The sequence below is a fragment of the Echiichthys vipera genome (genome assembly GCF_963691815.1).
Source record: "Echiichthys vipera genome assembly, chromosome: 15".
In the NCBI taxonomy this organism is placed as follows: Eukaryota; Metazoa; Chordata; class Actinopteri; order Perciformes; family Trachinidae; genus Echiichthys; species Echiichthys vipera.
Window position 1 is genome coordinate 171,808 of NC_139840.1, and position 17,500 is coordinate 189,307.

The 17,500-nt window shown below is 51.5% G+C and overlaps 2 protein-coding genes across 3 annotated transcripts in view; both read right to left on the reverse strand.

Moving 5' to 3' along the window:
- Positions 1–5,383: 5,383 nt before the first annotated feature.
- On the reverse strand, positions 5,384–12,259 carry LOC310957726 (inositol monophosphatase 1-like). 2 transcript variants are annotated; one of them, XM_083928420.1, is made up of 9 exons: positions 12,220–12,259; positions 11,362–11,440; positions 10,646–10,779; positions 9,749–9,853; positions 9,438–9,483; positions 7,080–7,188; positions 6,347–6,455; positions 5,946–6,097; positions 5,384–5,862 (listed from the first exon to the last, which is right to left on the reverse strand). In XM_083928420.1, the coding sequence occupies exons 2-9, from the start codon at positions 11,422–11,424 to the stop codon at positions 5,726–5,728; spliced, it is 855 nt and encodes a 284-aa protein (XP_083784546.1). In that variant the 5' UTR covers positions 11,425–11,440; positions 12,220–12,259; the 3' UTR covers positions 5,384–5,725. The 2 variants fall into 2 exon arrangements, with proteins under 2 accessions (XP_083784546.1, XP_083784547.1); XM_083928421.1 differs by lacking the exon at positions 12,220–12,259 and adding an exon at positions 11,939–12,021.
- LOC310957811 (inositol monophosphatase 1-like) overlaps positions 12,034–17,500 on the reverse strand; it is a gene marked incomplete at both ends in the record, with an annotated part of 6,100 nt that continues 633 nt past the window's right edge. The window contains 9 exons of the mRNA XM_083928544.1: positions 12,034–12,054; positions 12,734–12,908; positions 13,037–13,190; positions 13,274–13,425; positions 13,603–13,711; positions 13,827–13,935; positions 14,498–14,543; positions 16,333–16,437; positions 17,190–17,323. Coding sequence (XP_083784670.1) covers positions 12,034–12,054; positions 12,734–12,908; positions 13,037–13,190; positions 13,274–13,425; positions 13,603–13,711; positions 13,827–13,935; positions 14,498–14,543; positions 16,333–16,437; positions 17,190–17,323 — 1,005 coding nt within the window. The remainder of the gene's footprint in view (positions 12,055–12,733; positions 12,909–13,036; positions 13,191–13,273; positions 13,426–13,602; positions 13,712–13,826; positions 13,936–14,497; positions 14,544–16,332; positions 16,438–17,189; positions 17,324–17,500) is intronic.

Below are 17,500 nucleotides of genomic sequence, written 5' to 3' on the forward strand. Positions count from 1 at the left end.
AAAGTGTCCTCTGGGAGCATAAACGTGTGTTAAAGTGTCCTCTAGGAGCATAAACGTGTGTTAAAGTGTCCTCTAGGAGCATAAACGTGTGCTAAAGTGTCCTCTAGGACCATAAACGTGTGTTAAAGTGTCCTCTAGGAGCATAAACGTGTGTTAAAGTGTCCTCTAGGAGCATAAACGTGTGTTAAAGTGTCCTCTAGGAGCATAAACGTGTGCTAAAGTGTCCTCTAGGAGCATAAACGTGTGCTAAAGTGTCCTCTAGGACCATAAACGTGTGTTAAAGTGTCCTCTAGGAGCATAAACGTGTGTTAAAGTGTCCTCTAGGAGCATAAACGTGTGTTAAAGTGTCCTCTAGGAGCATAAACGTGTGTTAAAGTATCCTCTAGGAGCCTAAACGTGTGTTAGAGTGTCCTCTAGGAGCATAAACGTGTGTTAAAGTGTCCTCTAGGAGCATAAACGTGTGCTAAAGTGTCCTCTAGGAGCATAAACATGTGTTAAAGTGTCCTCTAGGAGCATAAACGTGTGCTAAAGTGTCCTCTAGGAGCATAAACGTGTGTTAAAGTGTCCTCTAGGAGCATAAACGTGTGTTAAAGTGTCCTCTAGGAGCATAAACGTGTGCTAAAGTGTCCTCTAGGAGCATAAACGTGTATTAAAGTGTCCTCTAGAAGCATAAACGTGTGTTAAAGTGTCCTCTAGGAGCATAAACGTGTGCTAAAGTGTCCTCTAGGAGCATAAACGTGTGTTAAAGTGTCCTCTAGGAACATAAACGTGTGTTAAAGTGTCCTCTAGGAGCATAAACGTGTGCTAAAGTGTCCTCTAGGAGCATAAACGTGTGCTAAAGTGTCCTCTAGGAGCATAAACGTGTGCTAAAGTGTCCTCTAGGAGCATAAACGTGTGCTAAAGTGTCCTCTAGGAGCATAAACGTGTGTTAAAGTGTCCTCTAGGAGCATAAACGTGTGCTAAAGTGTCCTCTAGGAGCATAAACGACCTCACCTCCGCCAAAATAGAAGTCATCCACCGTCTCACTGACTCCCACAAAGTAGCAGCCGTCCTCCTCCAGGAGACACAGGGTGGCAGTGACATCCTCAGACCGCCCGGGGTCCAGTTCTCTGGGTCCAGCTCTCTGGGTCCAGCTCTCTGGGTCCAGCTCTCTGGGTCCAGCTCTCTGGGTCCAGTTCTCTGGGTCCAGCTCTCTGGGTCCAGTTCTCTGGGTCCAGTTCTCTGGGTCCAGCTCTCTGGGTCCAGCTCTCTGGGTCCAGCTCTCTGGGTCCAGGTCTCAGGGTCCAGTTCTCTGGGTCCAGGTCTCTGGGTCCAGCTCTCTGGGTCCAGGTCTCTGGGTCCAGGTCTCTGGGTCCCCCCACAGCAAACAGCACGGACCTGCAGCCTCTGTCAGGAGCAGCCTGAGTGGGACACCAGGCTCCAGCACCGAGTGTCTGTCCACTCAGGTCCAGACCACATCGGTCCGGTCTACAAGCCCCCCCCCCCCCCCCCCCGTCAATGCTGACCATGACATCACTCCCATCAGCACCTGCACCCGCCATCTACGCAGGGACTTCAACTGCCAACACATAGACTGGGGTCAAAGCCATACCACACCACCACACCACCACACCACCACAACACCACACCACCGATGGGCCTCCAGTGCCAATGTGCTGCTGCTGTTCGACCCCAAAGAACCTCCAAGCTTTTTTCAGCACGCTGGGACACCCACACAGACCCGGACTAACCCACACTAACCAACACCAACCCGGATCAACCCACACCAACCTGGACTAACCCACACCCACCCGGAATAACCCGGACCAGCCCGGATCAACCTGGACTTGGCCTTCTCTGTGGGTCACACGGCTCCAAAGCCAGAGAGACGTGTCCTGGATGGTTCCCCCGCTCACACCACCGACCCTCCATCATAAAGGTCCCGTCCCTGGAGCAGCCAGCAGCAGGGAAACCCGTCAGGAGGTGGGACTTTAGTGAGGCTCAGTCCTTCACTGAGGAGACAGAGAGAACATCATCCTGCCTCCCAGACCCAGACAACGCCGACCCAGACCACGCAGACCCAGACCACGCCGACGTGGACCCCGGGTACGCAGCCTCCTGCAGAGTCCTCCTTGGGGCAGCAGGGAAACCGCCCCCGTGGCTTTGACGCTGACTACATCCTGGGCTGGGATGAAGAACGCAGCCCCCTCCAGCACGTCCACCAGCAGGCAGCTCCAGGGAGGACGCTCATGACTCTGGGACTGAGCTCCTGCAGAAGCTAGAGTCCACCTGAAGGTCACGGTGGACTGAAGTAGTTCAGTTAATGGACTTCACCCACTCCAGCCGTAAGAGGGGCGGACAATAGACCAGCTGACAGGCAGAACCCCATCGACCTCCCGGTGCCCAATAACAGCCACCGACTCCCAGCTCCTTCAGAACGGCTGTTTCCCTGACGCTGAGAAGAACTTTGCCCCCACAGCATCAAACCGGGGGACCTCCCCGTGCAGAGCGGCTGGCGTGGACGCCAACTCCTCAGGGGACCTTACACCAGCTGGACTCCAGACTGCCCTGAGTCAGACCAGACCAGGGAAGGCACCGGGCCGTGATCACACCCACCCTGAGTTTGTGATTCACCAGAGTGCAACAACGTCTGCACGGCTCTGCTCAGTCTGCTCAGCACGCCTCCGGAGGTCCAAGCCCCCGGAGATCTGGCGCCGCGCTGCCGTCACAGCCCTTCCAAAACCAAACCAGCCTGCTGAAGACCCCAGATCCACCCGACCCGTCTCACTGCTCTGCGTCCCATTCAAAGTCCTGGAGAGGCCGATCCATGATCGCATGGAGCCGATAGTGGACCCCAACTCCCACAGGAACAAGATGGCTTCCAGCGCAGACGGTCAACGGTGACCAGGTGACACTTCTCACCCGAGACATCGAGGACGGCGTTCAGGACAAACAGGAGGCTGGAGGGATGTTGCTGGATCGACGCGGTCTGGCACCGTGGACTAAAGCTGTTAAAGATCATTCCAGACCGGCACAGGAGGAGGCTGAGGACTGGTGTTCCACAGGGGTCTGTCCTCGCACCCATGATGTTCAACATTTACAGCCACGACACCCCGGAGACAACATCCCGGAGATATGGCCACGCTGACGACCTGAGACGATGATGAGACCACGGACATGGGAGCAGGTGCAGGCCGGCCTAAACCAGGACAGGGACCCCCTGGCAGCCGCCCTGCGTGAGCGGCGTTTACAGCTCAGCATCAGCAGGACGGTTTCAGCAGCTGACCCCTGAACCACAGTGAAGCCAGACGGGAACTGGACATGTGAGTCCCAGCGAGCCCCGCAGTACCTCGGCGTGCGCCTGGACAGATCTCTATCATTCAAACACCCTGAAGAAGTGACGGCCAGAGTGTCATCGAGGGTCGCACTGATTCCACGTCTCGCTGGTTCCTGCTGGGCTGCACCCACCGACCCGTAGACCAGCTCTGGTCTTCTCCACAACTGAACCCTGAGCCCCGGCCTGGAGCAGAAGCCGGCACGCCAGGAGAGTCCACACTGCCATGAACACGCCCCCGGACCGGCTGCCTGACACCTGCCCCTGTGTCCTGTCTGCCAACACGAGCAGGAACTGCCCCGGCCTCGGACCAGAGGCTGCGACCCTGAAGCCCAAAGACACGACTGGCACATCCTGCACCACCACCACAGCACGGCCTCAGACTCAAGCCCCGCCCCCCGTACAACAAGAGCTGCTCAGGTCCACCCCTGAGGACCTGGGTACGGCGGCACGGCTGGGGGCAGGAGTGGGAGTCAGCGGGGCCCCCCCGTTACATCCATGACCCTGGAGGCGGTCTTGGAGAGGATCTGCCACGCCGGCAATGGACTCTGCTGAACCGCCTCGGGCTGGGGTCGGACGCTACAAAGCATCAATGAGGAGGTGGGGCGTGGAGGACAGAGCGGCGTGTGAGTGTGGGGGGCCGGAGCAGACCGCTGAGCCCAGGACCACCACCTGTCCCCAGGACCACCACCTGTCCCCAGGACCACCACCTGTACCCAGGACCACCACCTGTCCCCAGGACCACCACCTGTCCCCTGGATGAACCACCTCAGAGCCGGCCTCTTCCATGGGGGTCCTGAGACGAGACCGTGGCTAAAGTCCACTGAGCTGCACGACGACGACACAGACGTGTGTTAAAATGTCCTTTTTCAGTGGCGAGGACGCTGTTCACGACCTAACACCCTTTCAAAATAAGACTTTTTTATTCAACGTTTGGACCCGGAACTCTTATTTTGAAAGGGTGTTAGGTCAGACGGGATGGACGGATGTTGGCCTTCTTTCCTTTTTAGCCGCTACCCTTCAAAAGTCCGTGCACGCCGCTGCCAGCAGGACCAAGAGGACCCGGAGGACCAGCAGGACCAGGAGGACGAGCAGGACCAGCAGGACCAGGAGGACCAGCAGGACCAGCAGGACCAGGAGGACCAGCAGGACCAGCAGGACCAGGAGGACCCGGAGGACCAGCAGGACCAAGAGGACCCGGAGGACCAGCAGGACCAAGAGGACCAGGAGGACCAGCAGGACCCGGAGGACCAGGAGGACCAGCAGGACCCGGAGGACCAGGAGGACGAGCAGGACCAGGAGGACCAGCAGGACCCTGAGGACCAGCAGGATGAGCAGGACCAGGAGGACCAGCAGGACCCGGAGGACCATTAGGACCCGGTGGACCAGCAGGACCCGGAGGACCAGCAGGACCAGGAGGACCAAGAGGACCAGCAGGACCAGGAGGAACCGGAGGACCAGCAGGACCCGGAGGACCAGCAGGACCAGGAGGACCAAGAGGACCCGGAGGACCAGCAGGACCCGGAGGACCATTAGGACCCGGTGGACCAGCAGGACCCGGAGGACCAGGAGGACCAAGAGGACCAGCAGGACCAGGAGGAACCGGAGGACCAGCAGGACCCGGAGGACCAGCAGGACCAAGAGGACCCGGAGGACCAGCAGGACCCGGAGGACCATTAGGACCCGGTGGACCAGCAGGACCCGGAGGACCAGCAGGACCAGGAGGACCAAGAGGACCCGGAGGACCAGCAGGACCAGGAGGACCAGCAGGACCAGGAGGACCAGCAGGACCAGGAGGACCAAGAGGACCAGCAGGAACCGGAGGACCAGCAGGACCCGGAGGACCAAGAGGACCAGCAGGACCAGGAGGACCAAGAGGACCAGCAGGAACCGGAGGACCAGCAGGACCAGCAGGACCAGGAGGACCAGCAGGACCAGGAGGACCAGCAGGACCAGGAGGACCAAGAGGACCAGCAGGAACCGGAGGACCAGCAGGAACCGGAGGACCAAGAGGACCCGGAGGACCCGGTATCGATTGTTGAGACAAACCCAGTCGTGTTTTTCTTTTTAAGACAAACTTTATTTAAAACAAACTTTACAAAGTGACAAACATTTACCCACAATGCCCTGCAGGTGATTTACCCACAATGCCCTGCAGGTGATTTACCCACAATGCCCTGCAGGTGATTTACCCACAATGCCGTGCAGGTGATTTACCCACAATGCCCTGCAGGTGATTTACCCACAATGCCCTGCAGGTGATTTACCCACAATGCCCTGCAGGTGATTTACCCACAATGCCCTGCAGGTGGTTTACCCACAATGCCCTGCAGGTGATTTACCCACAATGCCCTGCAGGTGATTTACCCACAATGCCCTGCAGGTGGTTTACCCACAATGCCATGCAGGTGTTCAGTGTTTGGGCGGCGGCGGTGGCGGAGCGTCGTCCCGGGGCGGACTGAAGACGTCCATCTCCTTGACGATGCGCTCGGCGACGGTCCTGTTGTTGGCGGCGATGATTCTTCTGGACATCAGGTCCACGTCTCCTCCTGCACACACACCGCCTCAGCGTCAGCCTGCCGCTTTGCATCATGGGAAACTCTGAGCGTGTGTGTGTGTGTGTGTTCTTTACCCTCCACGTCCATCAGCACGCCGCCCGCCTCACGCACGATCACAGCGCCCGCCGCTACGTCCCACACGTGCACGCCCGTCTCATAGTACGCCTCCACACACCCGGACGCCACCAGACACATGTTGATGGCTGCGGTGCCTGCACCGCGCACGCTGCAACACACACACACACACACACAGTTACAAACACACACACACACACACACACACAGGGTTACACACACACACACACACACACACACACACACACACACACACACACACACACACACACACACACACACACACACACACACACACACACACACACACACACACACACACACACACACACACACACACACACACACACACACACACACACACACACACACACACACACACACACACACACACTCGTACCCGTGCACTGGGATGCAGAGCACCCTCCTCAGGCTGGAGAAGATCTTGTCGACAACTTCAGAGTCTCTGCTCGACCCGAACTCTGTGGCAACGATGGACTGAGTGATGTCTGACACACACACACACACACACACACACACACGGTTAAAACACACACACACACACACACACACACGGTTAGAACACACACACACACACACTCACGGTTAAAACACACACACACACACGGTTAAAACACACACACACACACACACACGGTTAAAACACACACACACACACGGTTAAAACACACACACACACGGTTAAAACACACACACACACACACACGGTTAAAACACACACACACACGGTTCACACACACACACACGGTTCACACACACACACACACACACACACACACACACACACGGTTAAAACACACACACACACACACACGGTTAAAACACACACACACACACGGTTCACACACACACACACACACACACACACACGGTTAAAACACACACACACACACGGTTAAAACACACACACACACACACACACACACACACACACACACACACACACACACACACACACACACACACACACACACACACACACACACACACACACACACACACACACACACACACACACACACACACACACACACACACACACACACACACACACACACACACACACACACACACACACACACACACACACACACACACACACACACACACACCTTCCTGGGGTGAAACCTGCAGCGGCTCTCCGTTACAGAAGGCGCCCCTCCCCCTCCGCGCTGTGTACATCTTATCTTCAAGAACACTGAAGACCACGCCGAACTCCATCTGAGGGACGACAGGAAGTCCGACTGTAGCTACACCGTGACCTTATAATGATCTACTTTATTTACACTGTCACAGGTCAGACTGTAGCTACACCGTGACCTTATAATGATCTACTTTATTTACACTGTAACAGGTCAGACTGTAGCTACACCGTGACCTTATAACGATCTACTTCATTTACACTGTCACAGGTCAGACTGTAGCTACACCGTGACCTTATAATGATCTACTTTATTTACACTGTAACAGGTCAGACTGTAGCTACACCGTGACCTTATAATGATCTACTTTATTACACTGTAACAGGTCAGACTGTAGCTACACCCTGACCTTATAATGATCTACTTTATTTACACTGTAACAGGTCAGACTGTAGCTACACCGTGACCTTATAACGATCTACTTCATTTACACTGTAACAGGTCAGACTGTAGCTACACCGTGACCTTATAATGATCTACTTTATTACACTGTAACAGGTCAGACTGTAGCTACACCGTGACCTTATAATGATCTACTTTATTTACACTGTAACAGGTCAGACTGTAGCTACACCGTGACCTTATAACGATCTACTTCATTTACACTGTAACAGGTCAGACTGTAGCTACACCGTGACCTTATAACGATCTACTTCATTTACACTGTAACAGGTCAGACTGTAGCTACACCGTGACCTTATAATGATCTACTTTATTTACACTGTAACAGGTCAGACTGTAGCTACACCGTGACCTTATAACGATCTACTTCATTTACACTGTAACAGGTCAGACTGTAGCTACACCGTGACCTTATAACGATCTACTTTATTTACACTGTAACAGGTCAGACTGTAGCTACACCGTGACCTTATAATGATCTACTTTATTTACACTGTAACAGGTCAGACTGTAGCTACACCGTGACCTTATAATGATCTACTTTATTTACACTGTAACAGGTCAGACTGTAGCTACACCGTGACCTTATAACGATCTGCTTTATTACACTGTAACAGGTCAGACTGTAGCTACACCGTGACCTTATAATGATCTACTTTATTTACACTGTAACAGGTCAGACTGTAGCTACACCGTGACCTTATAATGATCTACTTTATTACACTGTAACAGGTCAGACTGTAGCTACACCGTGACCTTATAATGATCTACTTTATTTACACTGTAACAGGTCAGACTGTAGCTACACCGTGACCTTATAATGATCTACTTTATTTACACTGTAACAGGTCAGACTGTAGCTACACCGTGACCTTATAAAGATCTACTTTATTTACACTGTAACAGGTCAGACTGTAGCTACACCGTGACCTTATAATGATCTACTTTATTACACTGTAACAGGTCAGACTGTAGCTACACCGTGACCTTATAATGATCTACTTTATTTACACTGTAACAGGTCAGACTGTAGCTACACCGTGACCTTATAATGATCTACTTTATTACACTGTAACTGGTCCGACTGTAGCTACACCGTGACCTTATAATGATCTACTTTATTTACACTGTAACAGGTCAGACTGTAGCTACACCGTGACCTTATAATGATCTACTTTATTTACACTGTAACAGGTCAGACTGTAGCTACACCGTGACCTTATAATGATATACTTTATTTACACTGTAACAAGTCAGACTGTAGCTACACCGTGACCTTATAACGATCTACTTTATTTACACTGTCACAGGTCAGACTGTAGCTACACCGTGACCTTATAACGATCTACTTTATTTACACTGTAACAGGTCAGACTGTAGCTACACCGTGACCTTATAATGATCTACTTTATTTACACTGTAACAGGTCAGACTGTAGCTACACCGTGACCTTATAACGATCTACTTTATTTACACTGTAACAGGTCAGACTGTAGCTACACCGTGACCTTATAATGATCTACTTTATTTACACTGTCACAGGTCAGACTGTAGCTACACCGTGACCTTATAATGATCTACTTTATTTACACTGTAACAGGTCAGACTGTAGCTACACCGTGACCTTATAACGATCTACTTTATTTACACTGTAACAGGTCAGACTGTAGCTACACCGTGACCTTATAACGATCTACTTTATTTACACTGTAACAGGTCAGACTGTAGCTACACCGTGACCTTATAATGATCTACTTTATTTACACTGTAACAGGTCAGACTGTAGCTACACCGTGACCTTATAACGATCTACTTTATTTACACTGTAACAGGTCAGACTGTAGCTACACCGTGACAGGAACTCACCTGCTTGTTGACAGAAAATCCGATGGAAACAGCAACAAAAGGAAAACTGTGGAAGAGAAAATGAATCAATAATAATAATAATAATAATAATAATGTTCAGAGCTTATTAACGTTATTAACTGTTATTATTTATTTATTTTACAGTTTAAGCCTTTATTTTGTAGGACAGACAGGAAATGGGGTGAGTGAGAGAGAGAGGGGGGCGGGCACCAAAGGGCCGCAGGTCGGAATCGAACCCACGGTGTCAGTGATTACCACTGTTCTCATGTCACCATCACCATGACGACCACGATGACATAAAAAAAACTCACGTGTGAACAAAGTTGGTCGTGCCGTCGATCGGGTCGATGATCCAGGTGGGACAGTCGGTCAGGACACACACCTCACCTGCTGCCACAGACTCCTCCCCTATGAACCTGACACACACACACACACACGAGACACACACACACACATGAGACACACACACACACACATACACGAGACACACACACACACACACACACACACGAGACACACACACACACATGAGACACACACACACACACATACACGAGACACACACACACACACACACACACACACACACACGAGACACACACACACACACACACATGAGACACACACACACACACACACACACACACACGAGACACACACACACACACACACATGAGACACACACACACACACACACACGAGACACACACACACACACACACACGAGACACACACACACACACACACACAGAGACACACACACACACATGAGACACACACACACACACATACACGAGACACACACACACACACACACACACACACACACACGAGACACACACACACACACACACATGAGACACACACACACACACATACACGAGACACACACACACACACACACATGACACACACACACACACACACGAGACACACACACACACACACAGGCACACATGAGAGACACACACACACACACACACACACACACACACACATACAGAGACACACACACACACACACACACACACACACATACACGCACACAGACACACACACACACACACACACACACACACACACACACACACACACACACACACACACACACACACACACACACACACACACACACACACACACACACACACACACACACACACACACACACACACACACACACACACACAGAGGGGGCGGGGCTTCACCTGTGCGTGGGGAACTTCTCCTTCACTGATTGGATGATGAGCTGTTCGACCCTTTGATCCGTTTTTGTCACTAAATCAACGGAACAACTCTTCGTCATCACCGTCCTGTCGCCCTGCAGAGCCTCACACACCACCTGACACACACACACACACACACACCTGATCAATACACACCTGAGCCTCACACACCACCTGACACACACACACACACACCTGAGCAACACACACCACCTGACACACACACATCAGAGACACACACACACATCAGAGACACACACACACACGATCAATACACACCTGAGCCTCACACACCACCTGACACACACACACACACATCAGAGACACACACACACACACCTGATCAATACACACCTGAGCCTCACACACCACCTGACACACACACACACACACACACACATCAGAGACACACACAAACTATCAATACACACCTGAGCCTCACACACCACCTGACACACACACACGCACCTGATCAATACACACCACCTGACACACACACACACATCAGAGACACACACACGCACCTGATCAATACACACCACCTGACACACACACACACATCAGAGACACACACACACTATCAATACACACCTGAGCCTCACACACCACCTGACACACACACACACACACACACCTGATCAATACACACACACACACACACACACACACATCATCAATACACACACACACACACACACCTCCCCGGCTCTCCGTGCCACAGCGACGGCGTGGTCCATGGCGTTCTGCCACAGGTCGGCCATGTTGGAGGAGCAGCTCCTAATAAGGAGAGAGATTATTACCCACAATGCATCAGGGCGAGTCTGTGGATGAATCTCTGCTGCGTCGGGTTAAAGTTGAGGTTCATTATCATTTGAACTTGTTATTATTATTATTTATTGGCCTTTGACGTCTGAGGATCTCCTGTTTTAGGGCTCTGCAGACTTTAGTCAGGAACAAGAACACACATGTGGACGGTACACACACGCACACATTTATATATTAACACTTTAATCTTTCTTATTTTATAGTCCTTTAATAATTACAGTGAACCCCAGACTTACTCATTATTCATGGATGCTGGATCAAAACAATAAACACATCTTTAATGACATTTATACATTATTATTATTATTATTATTATTATTATCATTATTATCATTGTAACGGGCTGTTCTGTGTCTGTGTGGAGGAGGTTTGTCCCTCTGAGCTGCCGTACGGCGGGAGTTCAGCCGGTTTCCCGTTTATTGTTTTTATTTCACGACAGTCCAGACGTACCAACGACAGTGCGTGATGACGTGTCACAGAGCGTCACCAGTGCGTGATGACGTGTCACAGAGCGTCACCAGTGCGTGATGACGTATCACAGAGCGTCACCAGTGCGTCAGTTTGTCCTTAAAACAGATTAGTGCGCGGGACGGAATAAAAACAGAGACCGGGACATTTAAACAACAACATTAAAACAACAACAACAACATTAAAACAACAACAACAACAAGAGTCAAACAACGTTAAAACAACAACAGCAGTGAAACAGCAACAAAGCCGTGAACTCTCACTCTGTCTGAAGTTCCTGCTGAGGCTCACTTCCGGGTTTACTCTTCTTCTTCTTCTGTCTGAAATGATGTTGAGAAGGAGCCACTTCCTGTGTCCTTTCAGCGTTAAAGTCTCTCTCTGTAACTGCGCTCATACGCAGTTTATACAGCATTTACATACATATATTAATATATATATATATATATATCTGTATATTCATACATTTATAAAGTTCAAATCTTTATTATTTCAGTGATATTAAAGACTCATGTCCATCTCCTCTCAGTGACGTCATATTTGGCTCATTAAATATGAGCTTTATTCAATTAAAAAAACAAAACTTTATTTGTCCCCGGGGGGCAATTCAGGGGGAATTTTGATGTTCATGTTCTTTTGCCCCCCCCCCCCCCCCCCCCTCAGTGTTGTCATGGAGACCTGGTGTAAACACACAGACCATAATGTTCTTTTGCCCCCTCCCCCCTCAGTGTTGCCATGGAGACCTGGTGTAAACACACAGACCAGAATGTTCTCTCTGACCCGGGCTCTGACGGGCTCTGACCCGGGCTCTGACCCGGCGCCTGACGGGCTCTGACGGGCTCTGACCCGGGCTCTGACCCGGGTTCTTACCCGGCGCCTGACGGGCTCTGACCCGGGCTCTGACCCGGCGCCTGACGGGCTCTGACCCGGGCTCTGACCCGGCGCCTGACGGGCTCTGACGGACACAGATTCACTCACAGATCCAGAAACGAACTTTGACTTTATTCACTTTTATTTTGAAGTTCACAGGAGCTCAGACAGGAAGTAGAACAGGACTTTCACAATAAAGCGCCCCTGACCTACACGCCGTTCACACCCGCCGCCCCACAGATGCACCTGCCGAGGTCCTCGTCGTCACGGCGACAGGGAAAGGCCTGGACCACCTGAGCGATGCGATTGGCCACGGCGGCGGAGCTGGCGGCGATGACTCTCCTGGACATCATGTCGAAGTCTGAGCCTGAGAACAGACACGGACCAATGAGAGGAGGCCACGCCCCCCGGGTACACGGGTCATCTATGACATCACCGCCAGGTACTCACCGTCCGTATCCATGACGACGCCTCCAGCCTCCTCGACGATGATGGCCGACGCAGCGATGTCCCAGCAGTGCATCCCGATGTGATAGTAGGCGTCGGCGCCGCCCGTCGCCACCTGACACATGTCGACCGCCGCCGTGCCCAACGCACGGATCCTGAACACACGAGAAACACGCCAACGACACGTTAACCACGGATCCTGATCACACGAGAAACACGCCAACGACACGTTAACCACGGATCCTGAACACACGAGAAACACGCCAATGACACATTAACCACGGATCCTGAACACACGAGAAACACGCCAACGACTAAAGTGGCGAGCTTACCCGTGGACAGGAAGCTGCAGCAGTCTGAAGATGTTGGAGGTCATGGTGGACAGGGCGAGGTCGTCACGCTCCGCCCCGATCTCCGTCACCACCACACACTTGCTGACGTCTGATTGGACGAGAGAGAAGAGTCAGAACGAGTGTGTGATGTCACGATTGTGTGTGTGTGTGTGTGTGTGTGTGTGTGTGTGTGTGTGTGTGTGTGAGAGTGTGTGTGAGGTCACCTTCCTGTCCGGAGGCGTGCAGCGGCGTCCCGTTCAGGAACGCTCCTCGTCCTCTCTGAGCGTGGAACATTTTGTCCTCAACACAACTGTAGACGATCCCGAACTCCGTCTGACAACAAGGACAACAGGTCACACACACACACACACACACACACACTCACACTCACACTCACACAGACACACACACACACACACAGAGACACACACACACAGACACACACACACACACACACACACACACACACTCACACTCACACAGACACACACACACACACACAGAGACACACACACACACAGACACACACACACACACACACACACACACACACACTCACACTCACACAGACACACACACACAGACACACACACACACACACACACACACACACACTCACACTCACACAGACACACACACACACACACAGAGACACACACACACACAGACACACACACACACACACACACACTCACACTCACACAGACACACACACACACACACACACAGAGACACACACACACAGACACACACTCTCACACACACACACACAGACACACACACACACACACACACACAGACACACACACACACACACACTCACACACAGACACACACACACACACACACACACACACACACAGACACACACACACACACACACACACACACTCACCTGCTTGTTGACGCTGAAGGCGATGGAAATGGCGACGAACGGAAACCTGTCGGAGAAACAGTTTCAGAGCTTTGCTTTCAAAGTAAAAGCCTTCATACGGTTCAGCAGAAGGCTTTTATTGTGAAAGATCAGCAGGAAGTGACCGCACAGGTGTGACATCATCATCGTGGTGTGTCAGGTGTGACATCATCATCATGTCTCAGGTGTGACATCATCATGGTGTCTCAGGTGTGACATCATCATCATGGTGTCTCAGGTGTGACATCATCATCATGGTGTCTCAGGTGTGACATCATCATCATGTCTCAGGTGTGACATCATCATCATGTCTCAGGTGTGACATCATCATGGTGTCTCAGGTGTGACATCATCATCATGGTGTCTCAGGTGTGACATCATCATGGTGTCTCAGGTGTGACATCATCATCATGGTGTCTCAGGTGTGACATCATCATCATGGTGTCTCAGGTGTGACATCATCATGGTGTGTCAGGTGTGACATCATCATGGTGTCTCAGGTGTGACATCATCATGGTGTGTCAGGTGTGACATCATCATGGTGTGTCAGGTGTGACATCATCATGGTGTGTCAGGTGTGACATCATCATCATGGTGTGTCAGGTGTGACATCATCATCATGGTGTCTCAGGTGTGACATCATCATGGTGTGTCAGGTGTGACATCATCATCATGTCTCAGGTGTGACATCATCACGGTGCGTCAGGTGTGACATCATCACGGTGTCTCAGGTGTGACATCATCATGGTGCGTCAGGTGTGACATCATCACAGTGTCTCAGGTGTGACATCATCACGGTGTCTCAGGTGTGACATCATCATGGTGTCTCAGGTGTGACATCATCATGGTGTCTCAGGTGTGACATCATCATGGTGTCTCAGGTGTGACATCATCATGGTGTCTCAGGTGTGACATCCTCATCATGGTGTCTCAGGTGTGACATCATCATGGTGCGTCAGGTGTGACATCATCATCGTGGTCCTCAGGTGTGACATCATCATCATGGTGTGTCAGGTGTGACATCATCATCATGGTGTGTCAGGTGTGACATCATCATGGTGCGTCAGGTGTGACATCATCATGGTGTCTCAGGTGTGACATCATCATCATGTCTCAGGTGTGACATCATCATGGTGTGTCAGGTGTGACATCATCATCATGGTGTCTCAGGTGTGACATCATCATCATGGTGTCTCAGGTGTGACATCATCATCATGGTGTCTCAGGTGTGACATCATCATGGTGTGTCAGGTGTGACATCATCATCATGGTGTCTCAGGTGTGACATCATCATCATGGTGTCTCAGGTGTGACATCATCATGGTGTCTCAGGTGTGACATCATCATGGTGTCTCAGGTGTGACATCATCATGGTGTCTCAGGTGTGACATCCTCATCATGGTGTCTCAGGTGTGACATCATCATGGTGCGTCAGGTGTGACATCATCATCGTGGTCCTCAGGTGTGACATCATCATCATGGTGTCTCAGGTGTGACATCATCATGGTGTCTCAGGTGTGACATCATCATGGTGTCTCAGGTGTGACATCATCATTGTGTGTCAGGTGTGACATCATCATGGTGTCTCAGGTGTGACATCATCATGGTGCGTCAGGTGTGACATCATCATCATGGTGTGTCAGGTGTGACATCATCATCATGGTGTGTCAGGTGTGACATCATCATGGTGTGTCAGGTGTGACATCATCATCATGGTGTCTCAGGTGTGACATCATCATCATGGTGTCTCAGGTGTGACATCATCATGGTGTCTCAGGTGTGACATCATCATGGTGCGTCAGGTGTGACATCATCACCTGTGGACGAAGTTGACGGTGCCGTCGATGGGGTCGATGATCCAGGTCGGACGCTCCGTCAGCTCCACGCGCTCCCCTGCTGCTACAGACTCCTCCCCTATGAACCTGAGACCAGGAGAACCAGGAGAACACTTTAGAACCCAGGAGAACCAGGAGAACCAGGAGAACCAGGAGAACACTTTAGAACCCAGGAGAACCAGGAGAACACTTTAGAACCCAGGAGAACCAGGAGAACCAGGAGAACCAGGAGAACACTTTAGAACCCAGGAGAACCAGGAGAACCCAGGAGAACACTTTAGAACCCAGGAGAACCAGGAGAACCAGGAGAACACTTTAGAACCCAGGAGAACCAGGAGAACCAGGAGAACACTTTAGAACCCAGGAGAACCAGGAGAACCAGGAGAACACTTTAGAACCCAGGAGAACCCAGGAGAACCAGGAGAACCAGGAGAACACTTTAGAACCCAGGAGAACCAGGAGAACCCAGGAGAACACTTTAGAACCCAGGAGAACCAGGAGAACCCAGGAGAACCCAGGAGAACCAGGAGAACCAGGAGAACACTTTAGAACCCAGGAGAACCAGGAGAACCCAGGAGAACACTTTAGAACCCAGGAGAACCAGGAGAACCAGGAGAACCCAGGAGAACCCAGGAGAACACTTTAGAACCCAGGAGAACCAGGAGAACCAGGAGAACCCAGGAGAACCCAGGAGAACCCAGGAGAACCAGGAGAACACTTTAGAACCCAGGAGAACCAGGAGAACCCAGGAGAACCAGGAGAACCAGGAGAACCAGGAGAACCCAGGAGAACCAGGAGAACCCAGTAGAACAGTAGAACCCAGCAGAACCCAGCAGCACCTGTGGTCGGGGTACCGGGCCCGGAGCTCAGAGATCAGGAGCGCCTCAACCCTCTGGTCCGTCTCTGTGACGAGGTCGGCTGAAGAACTCTTCACCTGCACGACCTTCTGCTGCTGGAACGCCACCAACACGGTCTGCACACACACACACACACACACACATGAGGACACACACACACACACACACACCTGAGGACACACACACACACACACATGAGGACACACACACACACACACACACACACACACACCACAGAGACACACACACACACACACACACACACACACACATACACACATGAGGACACACAC